This window comes from Scyliorhinus torazame, chromosome 13 (assembly GCF_047496885.1).
Source record: "Scyliorhinus torazame isolate Kashiwa2021f chromosome 13, sScyTor2.1, whole genome shotgun sequence".
NCBI lineage: Eukaryota > Metazoa > Chordata > Chondrichthyes > Carcharhiniformes > Scyliorhinidae > Scyliorhinus > Scyliorhinus torazame.
Genome location: NC_092719.1, coordinates 29,673,894 through 29,688,578, shown reverse-complemented (window position 1 = coordinate 29,688,578; position 14,685 = coordinate 29,673,894). Strand labels below are relative to the sequence as shown.

General features: G+C 45.3%; 1 protein-coding gene across 1 annotated transcript in view; it reads right to left on the bottom strand.

The window, feature by feature from the left end:
• LOC140387675 (galactose-specific lectin nattectin-like) overlaps positions 1 to 11,709 on the bottom strand; it is a 222,775-nt gene extending 211,066 nt beyond the window's left edge. Inside the window, exon 1 of the mRNA XM_072470869.1 lies at positions 11,631 to 11,709. Coding sequence (XP_072326970.1) covers positions 11,631 to 11,685 — 55 coding nt within the window. The 5' untranslated portion in view covers positions 11,686 to 11,709. The remainder of the gene's footprint in view (positions 1 to 11,630) is intronic.
• Between the last annotated feature and the right edge of the window lie 2,976 nt (positions 11,710 to 14,685).

Below are 14,685 nucleotides of genomic sequence, written 5' to 3'. Positions count from 1 at the left end.
TGGTACAATGTATAGCGCATTCGACTTCTAGTTAATGTAAATGTGGATGGCAGGTAGCCTTGTGGTACAATGTACAGCACATTCGACTTCTGGTTAATGGTAAATGTGGATAGCAGGTGGCTTTGTGGTACAATGAACAGCGCATTCGACCTCTAGTTAATGGTAAATGTGGCTAGCAGGCGGCTTTGTGGTACAATGTACAGCGCATTCGACTTCTGGTTAATGGTAAATGTGGATGGCAGGTGGCTTTGTGGTACAATGTACAGCACATTCAAGTTCTGGTTAATGGTAAATGTGGATGGCAGGTGGCTTTGTGGTACAATGTACAGCACATTCAACTTCTGGTTAATGGTAAATGTGGATGGCAGGTGGCTTTGTGGCACAATGTACAGCGCATTCGACTTCGAGTTAATGGTAAATGTGGATAGCAGGTGGCTTTGTGGTACAATGTACAGCACATTCGACTTCTAGTTAATGGTAAATGTGGATAGCAGGTGGCTTTGTGGTACAATGTACAGCACACTCGACTTCTCGTTAATGGTAAATGTGGAAGGCAGGTGGCTTTGTGGTACAATGTACAGCGCATTCGACCTCTAGTTAATGGTAAATGTGGATGGCAGGTGGCCTTGTGGTACAATGTACAGCGCATTCGACCTCTAGTTAATGGTAAATGTGGATGGCAGGTGGCTTTGTGGTACAATGTACAGCGCATTCAACTTCTAGTTAATAGTAAATGAGGATGGCAGGTGGCTTTGTGATACAATGTACAGCGCATTCGACCTCTAGTTAATGGTAAATGTGGATAGCAGGTGGCTTTGTGGTACAATGTACAGCGCATTCGACTTCTAGTTAATAGTAAATGTGGATGGCAGGTGGCCTTGTGGTACAATGTACAGCACATTCGACGTCTAGTTAATGGTAAATGTGGATGGCTGGTGGCTTTGTGGTACAGTGTACAGCACATTCGACTTCGAGTTAATGGTAAATGTGGATGGCAGGTGGCTTTGTGGTACAATGTACAGCACATTCGACGTCTAGTTAATAGTAAATGTGGATGGCAGGTGGCCTTGTGGTACAATGTACAGCACATTCGACGTCTAGTTAATGGTAAATGTGGATGGCTGGTGGCTTTGTGGTACAATGTACAGCACATTCAACTTCTAGTTAATGGTAAATGTGGATAGCAGGTGGCTTTGTGGTACAAAGTACAGCACATTCGACTTCGAGTTAATGGTAAATGTGGATGGCAGGTAGCTTTGTGGTAAATATACAGCACATTGGACTTCTAGTTAATGGTAAATGTGGATGGCAGGTAGCCTTGTGGTACAATGTACAGCACATTCGACTTCTGGTTAATGGTAAATGTGGATAGCAGGTGGCTTTGTGGTATAATGTACAGCACATTGGACCTCTAGTTAATGTAAATGTGGATGGCAGGTAGCCTTGTGGTACAATGGACAGCACATTCAACTTCTGGTTAATGGTAAATGTGGATAGCAGGTGGCTTTGTGGTACAATGTACAGCGCATTCAACTTCTAGTTAATGGTAAATGTAGATGGCAGGTGGCCTTGTGGTACAATGTACAGCACATTCGACTTCTGGTTAATGGTAAATGTGGATAGCAGGTGGCTTTGTGGTACAATGTACAGCACATTCGACTTCTAGTTAATGGTAAATGTGGATAGCAGGTGGCTTTGTGGTACAATGTACAGCGCATTCGACCTCTAGTTAATGGTAAATGTGGATAGCAGGTGGCTTTGTGGTACAATGTACAGCGCATTCGACCTCTAGTTAATGGTAAATGTGGATAGCAGGTGGCTTTGTGGTACAATGTATCGCGCATTCGACTTCTAGTTCATGGTAAATGTGGATAGCGGGTGGCTTTGTGGTACAATGTATAGCGCATTCGACTTCGAGTTAATGGTAAATGTGGATGGCAGGTGGCTTTGTGGTACAATATACAGCGCATTCGACTTCTAGTTAATGGTAAATGTGGATAGCAGTGGGCTTTGTGGTACAATGTATAGCGCATTCGACTTCGAGTTAATGGTAAATGTGGATAGCAGGTGGCCTTGTGGTACAATGTACAGCGCATTCGACTTCTAGTTAATGTAAATGTGGATGGCAGGTAGCCTTGTGGTACAATGTACAGCACATTCGACTTCTGGTTAATGGTAAATGTGGATAGCAGGTGGCTTTGTGGTACAATGTACAGCGCATTCGACCTCTAGTTAATGGTAAATGTGGCTATCAGGCGGCTTTGTGGTACAATGTACAGCGCATTCGACTTCTGGTTAATGGTAAATGTGGATGGCAGGTGGCTTTGTGGTACAATGTACAGCACATTCAACTTCTGGTTAATGGTAAATGTGGATGGCAGGTGGCTTTGTGGCACAATGTACAGCGCATTCGACTTCGAGTTAATGGTAAATGTGGATGGCAGGTGGCCTTGTGGTACAATGTACAGCGCATTCGACCTCTAGTTAATGGTAAATGTGGATGGCAGGTGGCTTTGTGGTACAATGTACAGCGCATTCAACTTCTAGTTAATAGTAAATGAGGATAGCAGGTGGCTTTGTGGTACAATGTACAGCGCATTCAACTTCTAGTTAATGGTAAATGTAGATGGCAGGTGGCCTTGTGGTACAATGTACAGCACATTCGACTTCTGGTTAATGGTAAATGTGGATAGCAGGTGGCTTTGTGGTACAATGTTCAGCACATTCGACTTCTAGTTAATGGTAAATGTGGATAGCAGGTGGCTTTGTGGTACAATGTACAGCGCATTCGACCTCTAGTTAATGGTAAATGTGGATAGCAGGTGGCTTTGTGGTACAATGTACAGCGCATTCGACCTCTAGTTAATGGTAAATGTGGATAGCAGGTGGCTTTGTGGTACAATGTATAGCGCATTCGACTTCTAGTTCATGGTAAATGTGGATAGCGGGTGGCTTTGTGGTACAATGTATAGCGCATTCGACTTCGAGTTAATGGTAAATGTGGATGGCAGGTGGCTTTGTGGTACAATATACAGCGCATTCGACTTCTAGTTAATGGTAAATGTGGATAGCAGTGGGCTTTGTGGTACAATGTATAGCGCATTCGACTTCGAGTTAATGGTAAATGTGGATAGCAGGTGGCCTTGTGGTACAATGTACAGCGCATTCGACTTGTAGTTAATGTAAATGTGGATGGCAGGTAGCCTTGTGGTACAATGTACAACACATTCGACTTCTGGTTAATGGTAAATGTGGATAGCAGGTGGCTTTGTGGTACAATGTACAGCGCATTCGACCTCTAGTTAATGGTAAATGTGGCTAGCAGGCGGCTTTGTGGTACAATGTACAGCGCATTCGACTTCTGGTTAATGGTAAATGTGGATGGCAGGTGGCTTTGTGGTACAATGTACAGCACATTCAACTTCTGGTTAATGGTAAATGTGGATGGCAGGTGGCTTTGTGGCACAATGTACAGCGCATTCGACTTCGAGTTAATGGTAAATGTGGATAGCAGGTGGCTTTGTGGTACAATGTACAGCACATTCGTCTTCTAGTTAATGGTAAATGTGGATAGCAGGTGGCTTTGTGGTACAATGTACAGCACACTCGACTTCTCGTTAATGGTAAATGTGGATGGCAGGTGGCTTTGTGGTACAATGTACAGCGCATTCGACCTCTAGTTAATGGTAAATGTGGATGGCAGGTGGCCTTGTGGTACAATGTACAGCGCATTCGACCTCTAGTTAATGGTAAATGTGGATGGCAGGTGGCTTTGTGGTACAATGTACAGCGCATTCAACTTCTAGTTAATAGTAAATGAGGATAGCAGGTGGCTTTGTGGTACAATGTACAGCACATTCGACGTCTAGTTAATGGTAAATGTGGATGGCTGGTGGCTTTGTGGTACAATGTACAGCACATTCGACTTCTAGTTAATGGTAAATGTGGATAGCAGGTGGCTTTGTGGTACAATGTACAGCACATTCGACTTCGAGTTAATGGTAAATGTGGATGGCAGGTGGCTTTGTGGTAAATATACAGCACATTGGACGTCTAGTTAATGGTAAATGTGGATGGCAGGTAGCCTTGTGGTACAATGTACAGCACATTCGACTTCTGGTTAATGGTAAATGTGGATAGCAGGTGGCTTTGTGGTATAATGTACAGCACATTGGACCTCTAGTTAATGTAAATGTGGATGGCAGGTAGCCTTGTGGTACAATGGACAGCACATTCAACTTCTGGTTAATGGTAAATGTGGATAGCAGGTGGCTTTGTGGTACAATGTACAGCGCATTCAACTTCTAGTTAATGGTAAATGTAGATAGCAGGTGTCTTTGTGGTACAATGTACAGCGCATTCGACTTCTAGTTAATGGTAAATGTGGAGAGCAGGTGGCCTTGTGGTACAATGTACAGCACATTCGACTTCTGGTTAATGGTAAATGTGGATAGCAGGTGGCTTTGTGGTACAATGTACAGCACATTCGACTCCTGGTTAATGGTAAATGTGGATAGCAGGTGGCTTTGTGGTATAATGTACAGCACATTGGACCTCTAGTTAATGTAAATGTGGATGGCAGGTAGCCTTGTGGTACAATGTACAGCGCATTCAACTTCTAGTTAATGGTAAATGTAGATGGCAGGTGGCCTTGTGGTACAATGTACAGCACATTCGACTTCTGCTTAATGGTAAATGTGGATAGCAGGTGGCTTTGTGGTATAATGTACAGCGCATTCAACTTCTAGTTAATGGTAAATGTAGATGGCAGGTGGCCTTGTGGTACAATGTACAGCACATTGGACTTCTGGTTAATGGTAAATGTGGATAGCAGGTGGCTTTGTGGTACAATGTACAGCACATACGACTTCTAGTTAATGGTAAATGTGGCTAGCAGGTGGCCTTGTGGTACAATGTACAGCGCATTCGACTTCTAGTTAATGGTAAATGTGGATGGCAGGTGGCCTTGTGGTACAATGTACAGCACATTCAACTTCTAGTTAATGGTAAATGTGGATGGCAGGTGGCTTTGTGGTACAATGTACAGCACATACGACTTCTAGTTAATGGTAAATGTGGCTAGCAGGTGGCCTTGTGGTACAATGTACAGCACATTCAACTTCTAGTTAATGGTAAATGTGGATGACAGGTGACTTTGTGGTACAAAGTACAGCACATTCAACTTCTAGTTAATGGTAAATGTGGATGGCAGGTGGCTTTGTGGTACAATATACAGCGCATTCGACTTCTAGTTAATGGTAAATGTGGAGAGCAGGTGGCTTTGTGGTACAATGTATAGCGCATTCGACTTCTAGTTAATGGTAAATGTGGATAGCAGGTGGCTTTGTGGTACAATATACAGCGCATTCGACTTCTAGTTAATGGTAAATGTGGATGGCAGGTGGCTTTGTGGTACAATATACAGCGCATTCGACTTCTAGTTAATGTAAATGTGGATGGCAGGTAGCCTTGTGGTACAATGTACAGCGCATTCGACTTCTAGTTAATGGTAAATGTGGATAGCAGGTGGCTTTGTGGTATAATGTACAGCGCATTCAACTTCTAGTTAATGGTAAATGTAGATGGCAGGTGGCTTTGTGGTACAATGTACAGCGCATTCGACTTCTGGTTAATGGTAAATGTGGATAGCAGGTGGCTTTGTGGTACAATGTACAGCACATACGACTTCTAGTTAATGGTAAATGTGGCTAGCAGGTGGCCTTGTGGTACAATGTACAGCGCATTCGACTTCTAGTTAATGGTAAATGTGGATGACAGGTGGCCTTGTGGTACAAAGTACAGCACATTCAGCTTCAAGTTAATGGTAAATGTGGATGGCAGGTGGCCTTGTGGTACAAAGTACAGCACATTCAACTTCTAGTTAATGGTAAATGTGGATGGCAGGTGGCTTTGTGGTTCAATATACAGCGCATTCGACTTCTAGTTAATGGTAAATGTGGAGAGCAGGTGGCTTTGTGGTACAATGTATAGCGCATTCGACTTCTAGTTAATGGTAAATGTGGAGAGCAGGTGGCTTTGTGGTACAATATACAGCGCATTCGACTTCTAGTTAATGGTAAATGTGGAGAGCAGGTGGCTTTGCGGTACAATATACAGCGCATTCGACTTCTAGTTAATGGTAAATGTGGAGAGCAGGTAGCCTTGTGGTACAATATACAGCGCATTCGACTTCTAGTTAATGGTAAATGTGGATGCAAGGTGGCTTTGTGGTACAATGTACAGCGCATTCGACCTCGAGTTAATGGTAAATGTGGATGGCAGGTGGCTTTGTGGTACAATGTACAGCACATTGGACTTCTAGTTAATGGTAAATGTGGATGGCAGGGGGCTTTGTGGTACAATATACAGCGCATTCGACTTCTAGTTAATGGTAAATGTGGATAGCAGGTGGCTTTGTGGTACAATGTACAGCAAATTGGACTTCTAGTTAATGGTAAATGTGGATGGCAGGGGGCTTTGTGGTACAATATACAGCGCATTCGACTTCTAGTTAATGGTAAATGTGGATGGCAGGTGGCTTTGTGGTACAATGTACAGCAGATTGGACTTCTAGTTAATGGTAAATGTGGATAGCAGGTGGCTTTGTGGTACAATGTATAGCGCATTCGACTTCTAGTTAATGGTAAATGTGGATAGCAGGTGGCTTTGTGGTACAATGTATAGCGCATTCGACTTCTAGTTAATGGTAAATGTGGATAGCAGGTGGCTTTGTGGTACAATGTACAGCGCATTCGACTTCTGGTTAATGGTAAATGTGGATAGCAGGTGGCTTTGTGGTACAATGTACAGCACATTCGACTTCTAGTTAATGGTAAATGTGGATAGCAGGTGGCTTTGTGGTACAATGTACAGCACATTCGACTTCTAGTTAATGGTAAATGAGGATAGCCGGTGGCTTTGTGGTACAATGTACAGCACATTCGACTTCTAGTTAATGGTAAATGTGGATAGCAGGTGGCTTTGTGGTACAATGTATAGCGCATTCGACTTCGAGTTAATGGTAAATGTGGATGGCAGGTGGCTTTGTGGTACAATATACAGCGCATTCGACTTCTAGTTAATGGTAAATGTGGATGGCAGGTGGCTTTGTGGTACAATGTACAGCGCATTCGACTTCTAGTTAATGGTAAATGTGGATGGCAGGTGGCTTTGTGGTACAATGTACAGCGCATTCGACTTCTAGTTAATGGTAAATGTGGATGGCAGGTGGCTTTGTGGTACAATGTACAGCGCATTCCACTTCTAGTTAATGGTAAATGTGGATGGCAGGTGGCTTTGTGGTACAATGTATAGCGCATTCGACTTCTAGTTAATGGTAAATGTGGATGGCAGGTGGCTTTGTGGTACAATATACAGTGCATTCGACTTCTAGTTAATGGTAAATGTGGATAGCGGGTGGCTTTGTGGCACAATGTATAGCGCATTCGACTTCGAGTTAATGGTAAATGTGGATGGCAGGTGGCTTTGTGGTACAATATACAGTGCATTCGACTTCTAGTTAATGGTAAATGTGGATAGCAGGTGGCTTTGTGGTACAATGTATAGCGCATTCGACTTCGAGTTAATGGTAAATGTGGATGGCAGGTGGCTTTGTGGTACAATGTACAGCGCATTCGACTTCTAGTTAATGGTAAATGTGGATGGCAGGTGGCTTTGTGGTACAATGTATAGCGCATTCGACTTCGAGTTAATGGTAAATGTGGATGGCAGGTGGCCTTGTGGTACAATATACAGTGCATTCGACTTCGAGTTAATGGTAAATGTGGATGGCAGGTGGCTTTGTGGTACAATATACAGCGCATTCGACTTCTAGTTAATGGTAAATGTGGATAGCAGGTGGCTTTGTGGTACAATGTATAGCGCATTCGACTTCGAGTTAATGGTAAATGTGGATGGCAGGTGGCTTTGTGGTACAATATACAGCGCATTCGACTTCTAGTTAATGGTAAATGTGGATGGCAGGGGGCTTTGTGGTACAATATACAGCGCATTCGACTTCTAGTTAATGGTAAATGTGGATGGCAGGTGGCTTTGTGGTACAATGTACAGCACATTGGACTTCTAGTTAATGGTAAATGTGGATAGCAGGTGGCTTTGTGGTACAATGTATAGCGCATTCGACTTCTAGTTAATGGTAAATGTGGATAGCAGGTGGCTTTGTGGTACAATGTATAGCGCATTCGACTTCTAGTTAATGGTAAATGTGGATAGCAGGTGGCTTTGTGGTACAATGTACAGCGCATTCGACTTCTGGTTAATGGTAAATGTGGATAGCAGGTGGCTTTGTGGTACAATGTACAGCACATTCGACTTCTAGTTAATGGTAAATGTGGATGGCAGGTGGCTTTGTGGTACAATGTACAGCACATTCGACTTCTAGTTAATGGTAAATGTGGATAGCAGGTGGCTTTGTGGTACAATGTACAGCACATTCGACTTCTAGTTAATGGTAAATGTGGATAGCAGGTGGCTTTGTGGTACAATGTACAGCACATTCGACTTCTAGTTAATGGTAAATGAGGATAGCCGGTGGCTTTGTGGTACAATGTACAGCACATTCGACTTCTAGTTAATGGTAAATGTGGATAGCAGGTGGCTTTGTGGTACAATGTATAGCGCATTCGACTTCGAGTTAATGGTAAATGTGGATGGCAGGTGGCTTTGTGGTACAATATACAGCGCATTCGACTTCTAGTTAATGGTAAATGTGGATGGCAGGTGGCTTTGTGGTACAATGTACAGCGCATTCGACTTCTAGTTAATGGTAAATGTGGATGGCAGGTGGCTTTGTGGTACAATGTACAGCGCATTCGACTTCTAGTTAATGGTAAATGTGGATGGCAGGTGGCTTTGTGGTACAATATACAGTGCATTCGACTTCTAGTTAATGGTAAATGTGGATAGCAGGTGGCTTTGTGGTACAATGTATAGCGCATTCGACTTCGAGTTAATGGTAAATGTGGATGGCAGGTGGCTTTGTGGTACAAAACACAGTGCATTCGACTTCTAGTTAATGGTAAATGTGGATGGCAGGTGGCTTTGTGGTACAATGTACAGCGCATTCGACTTCTAGTTAATGGTAAATGTGGATGGCAGGTGGCTTTGTGGTACAATGTATAGCGCATTCGACTTCGAGTTAATGGTAAATGTGGATGGCAGGTGGCCTTGTGGTACAATATACAGTGCATTCGACTTCGAGTTAATGGTAAATGTGGATGGCAGGTGGCTTTGTGGTACAATATACAGCGCATTCGACTTCTAGTTAATGGTAAATGTGGATAGCAGGTGGCTTTGTGGTACAATGTATAACGCATTCGACTTCGAGTTAATGGTAAATGTGGATGGCAGGTGGCTTTGTGGTACAATATACAGCGCATTCGACTTCTAGTTAATGGTAAATGTGGATGGCAGGTGGCTTTGTGGTACAATGTATAGCGCATTCGACTTCGAGTTAATGGTAAATGTGGATGGCAGGTGGCTTTGTGGTACAATGTACAGCGCATTCGACTTCTAGTTAATGGTAAATGAGGATAGCGGGTGGCTTTGTGGCACAATGTACAGCACATTGGACTTCTAGTTAATGGTAAATGTGGATGGCAGGTGGCTTTGTGGTACAATGTACAGCGCATTCGACTTCTAGTTAATGGTAAATGTGGATGGCAGGTAGCCTTGTGGTACAATGTACAGCACATTCGACTTCTAGTTAATGGTAAATGTGGATGGCAGGTGGCCTTGTGGTACAATGTACAGCACATTCGACCTCGAGTTAATGGTAAATGTGGATAGCAGGTGGCTTTGTGGTACAATGTACAGCGCATTCGACTTCTAGTTAATGGTAAATGTGGATAGCAGGTGGCTTTGTGGTACAATGTACAGCGCATTCGACTTCTAGTTAATGGTAAATGTGGATGGCAGGTGGCTTTGTGGTACAATGTACAGCACATTCGACTTCTAGTTAATGGTAAATGTGGATGGCAGGTAGCCTTGTGGTAAAATGTACAGCACATTCGACTTCTGGTTAATGGTAAATGTGGATGGCAGGTGGCTTTGTGGTACAATGTACAGCACATTCGACTTCTAGTTAATGGTAAATGTGGATGGCAGGACAGTGAGGAAGCATGTTGGCCACAATAGAAGCCGGGGGCTACAGCCCCCAATCTAGAGCAGACATGTCAAACAGTTGCCAGACGTTCCCAGCCAGAGGGAACTGAGATGTTCAGAGATGGCTTCGCGGGAACTAGGGAAGGGACCGGACCTACATGAGTGGTGAGGTCTCCTGGACCGGTGCCTTTGGCAGACAACAAGATGACATCAGAGGAACTGGTTGGGAAACTGAGGCGGTCCACAAGGACTCAAAGGTGTCCGGACAGACTGACTTTGTGTTCAACTCTTTTCCATTATGTCTCTTGACCTTTTCACATGTACATAACACTTGTATATAGCAGGTTTTGCAAAATGCAATAAACGGATAAATGCAATAAACGGCCCCTTTAAGCGGAGAGCCTTCACAGTCCATGTGACCGGCTTGGGGTCAATCGTGCAGCAGTGCGTGAACCCCGACCAATGAAGAGAAAGTGCTGGGCCCTAGGAACAGAGCCCTCGGCAGTGGGGACCTCGGAGCCAGAGAGTTAAGACATAGTCATTGTTGCTCTGTGCCTGTATATAGTTGTCTTTGCCTATTGTTAATAAACCCTCTCTGCTGTTACTGGAAGTCTCCAGTCTAATGTCTTGAGTTACCACCATTACAATAATAGATTTGATATGGAAAGATTGAGCAAGGATTAAGTGGAGCATAAATTGCAGCATGGACTGATTGGGCCAAGTGGCCTGTTTCTCTGCTGTGTATCCTGTATAATTTGTATCCTCCCTTATGCCTCCATCCTTATCCTCTCACGCAGAAAGTTCAAGAATAGTTCTAGGGGTGGCATGGTGGCATTGTGGTTAGCACTGCTGCCCTGCAGCGCTAGAAACCTGGGTTAAATTCTGGCCTTGGGTGACTGATTAGATTTGCACTTTCTGCCCGTGTCTGCGTGGGTTTCCTCCGGATGGTCCAATTTCCTCCCACAGTCCAAGACGTGCAGCTTAGGTGGATTGGCCAAGCTAAATTGCTCCTTCATGTCCAGGGATGTGCAGGTTAGGTGGATTGTGGGGTTAGGGCAGGGGATTGCTGCCTAGGGAGAGTGCTCTTTCGGAGGGTTGGTGCAGACTTGATGGGCCAAATGGCCACCTGCACTGTAGCGATTCTACGGTCTATGGTTCTAAGTATCCTTCGTGCCTTCTTCTCTACCTCCTCTTGTGTACGGACAGACACACAGTCCTTTTCCTGCACTGTGCTTCACTATGAGGTGACTGTGATCTGGAGAAAGCCGTGTGGGTATTTCCCCTCCTCCCCTGTGTTGGAGAGTCTCAAACTCACACTTCAGCTCAACAACTCTGAGCTGCTGTGTCTCAGGCAAGAGACACATCCGACAGATGTAGCCATCCCGGACAGTCTGATTGTTCCCAAATTCCCATCTTCTACTACCCGGATACACCTCCTGTGCTGCCAGTTTTAATCTTTATTTTTTGTTCACAGTCATTGATTTCTCCAGATAATAGAATCAGTTTACCTGCCACCTCACTGCTGAATAATGCAGCAAACAGCAAAACTCCAATCAGCCTCATATCTGGCTTGAAGTTCCTCTCCTCAAACCTGAAATACAAAAACAATTCAACATTAACATGAAGATTTCCAATGAAAGGTGGGAATCTCCTGCTCCCATTCCTACCTCTCTCTTTCCCAGTTGTCTGATGTGATGAGGTTCCAAGTGTGACTGTGAATATATAGAGCAGCCTGAAGAGCAATGGAGCCACTGAAATCAAATCCAATTGGCTGGATCAGTAATGATGTCACATTAATTGTTGACCAATTGGTGTCTGAGAGCCAACAGGAGGGACTGGAAGATATTCAAATATTTCCTGTACCACATCTGAGATTGTGCAACGTGGCTCTGTAACTCCTCAGTGAGGAATGGAAACTGCAGTCAATTAATCAGACTGGAAATGAATGGATTGAAGTAATTAGGATTTTTATTTTAAAATATTTTTTTTAAATATAATCTTTATTATTGTCACAAGTAGGCTTACATTAACACTGCCGTGAAGTTACCATGAGAAGCCGTCGTCATTAAATGGTGCAAGGATTTGGGGCTACAGCTCCCTGAGGTTTGGTGGATGCGTAAATCCCTCATTTTGTAAGCTGGCGCTGTGGCAGGCGTTACGGGTGTATGGGGTGTGGCGTTGGCTTTGTCTATTTCCCCCCCCCTCCCTCACTGGAGGTTATGCTGTGGCGGAGCAGACTCGATGGGCCGAGTGGCCTAATTCTGCTCCTATGTCTGATGGTCTTATGGTCTATTGTACTCGATTTGCCCCACACCTTGCTACAGACATCGGTTCCGAATGGTCGCTTGTCTGAAACTTTACACAAAGACAAAGACTAAATGGAAAGGACCGGATTTGCATCAAAAACAACACCATGATCCTGTTTAAATGTAACTGAAACTAGATCTGGTTTAATGATGCATCCTGTCTGGCTCTGTCCTATTAGTTATTGTCTTTGTGTTCAGTCACTGGGGCACAGGGCCCAGGTACAAAGTACATTTGCTTCTGCTTCTCTATCCCCTCACCGGTAACTGTTCATCTGGTGATTTGGAGATAATCGGCAGGCCTGGTTCTGGGTTTGATGGTTTGAGGCGCTTGAGGTTCTTCTGATGATTCGTGATGAGTCACTTCATCTTTCTGAGACACGGCAACATTATTCTGTCTTCTCGTCCAGTTGTTGCTCAGAGTTAATCCATCTGTCTTTACCCAGGACAAACTCACCCATAATCGGTGTGAAAGGGCCGAGACCAGAGGAATAACCCGGAGCTGAGGGCGCTCACGTCCCAGATGGAGCAGGTCAGAGCTGAATGGAGAGTGAGATTGGCTGATTCACAAACCTTGATGGGTCCTTGTACCTGAAGCACACATTATGTGACCCATGTTGGAGTCTTTGTTTTGTGACTGTGAGGTTTTGGTAAAAGTATTATTCATCGTCGAGCACCATTACTTTTCAACCCTCCTTGCAATGTTATTTCACCTCCGTTTTAAGTCTGAACTGTTGTGTTTCGTCATCTTGTCTAGTCGAGCAATGAATGTCCAGAACTCCGAGTGACTTAGCCAGAACTAAGTAATGGCACACATGGTAAGGCAGTGAATCCCAGACAGGTGACGTGTCTCTGGACTCAGTCATGCCTCCGTTGCTGGAGTTCCAAAGGCAAAGTCGGGAACATCAGGAAGGGATGTCAGCTACACTCCTCGGATTGGATCTATTTGAGGGCAACATGGATACAAGCCTGTGAGTGACATTACCATTGTGCCCACACAGTGTGGTTCAGCAGGACTATTCTGTGAAGATTGACAAACATCCATTAGCCGGAATTCACCAGAAACCTGCCAAGTTCATTGCTCTGGAATCTGGGAGAGACGTGGCCCAGGCAGCTTGACACTGCAGTCAATCAGAACTTAGCCCTTTCAGAGATACTGAGTGCAAAGAAGATGTGTCACAATCGCTTTCAGATTATTGCGGAAATAGTGCCGCCAACGGGAACTCGAAATTCACGCAATTCAGTCTCAATGCCAACACTTCCAGTGGGATTCTCCATTTGGGAGACTAAGTGCTGGTGGCAGGACTGAATCGTGAGTGTTCCCCGGTCCAGATGGGGGCGCCAGACCCGGAGCTATTCAGGACGTGAAATGGGGAAGCACTCACGCCACGTGAAACTAGTGCAATTCCAACACACACTGGCACCGGATTGGCTGGGGTTGGGATTGGCACTGGCGAGCTTGACAAGCTTGAACTGCATATAAGCACCCCTCTTCCCACACACTCTCATTCCAGCCAAGAAGATGGCACCACGGAGAGCAGCCCAAAGGTTTGCAGATACAGAGCTGGGCATACTGCTGCATGATGTGGAGGAGAGGCGGGATACCCTCTTTCCCGGGGTGGGAAGGAGGCTGACACCAGCCGAGGTCAACCTGAGCGGGGTGGAGTGGCAGAGGCGGTGAGCGCCGTGGAGTCCACTGTGACGATCAGCCAGCAATGTCAGAAGAAGCTGGATGTCTTCCTCAGGGCGGCCCAGGTGAATCACCACCTCCTTGCCCCTGGCACCAACCTCATCCCACACACCCCACCAGACGGATGGGTAGGCACTGCCGGAAGAAGCTGCATGACTTCCTCAGGGCAGCCAGGGTGAGTTCCCACCTCCGTGTCCTTGGCACCACCCCCGCACATGCCCCCCCCACCCCCAGGGTGATCAAACCCCACCTGCAGGCAGCCTACCACACTGCACCATGCACCACATGCCAATACCTGCCCGCCATGGCTGGGTGCCTTGCGCACATAGGCCACAAACAGTGGACACCCTCTGCTGCTCACGTAGGAGTGTCTCAGACTATACCTCCTGCCTCCCCAGGAGTAGGCAGCCCAAAAGTGCCAGGAGTGGGAACAGACCAGAGGGGGCCTGCCACCCTGTGTGTCCACATTGTTACGAAACAGAGGGCGATGGACTGATCACTGGGGTGGGAGAGCAGACAGTTGCCGAGGCGGAGATCGGCATGGGAAAACTAAGCGAGCCCCCAATAAAC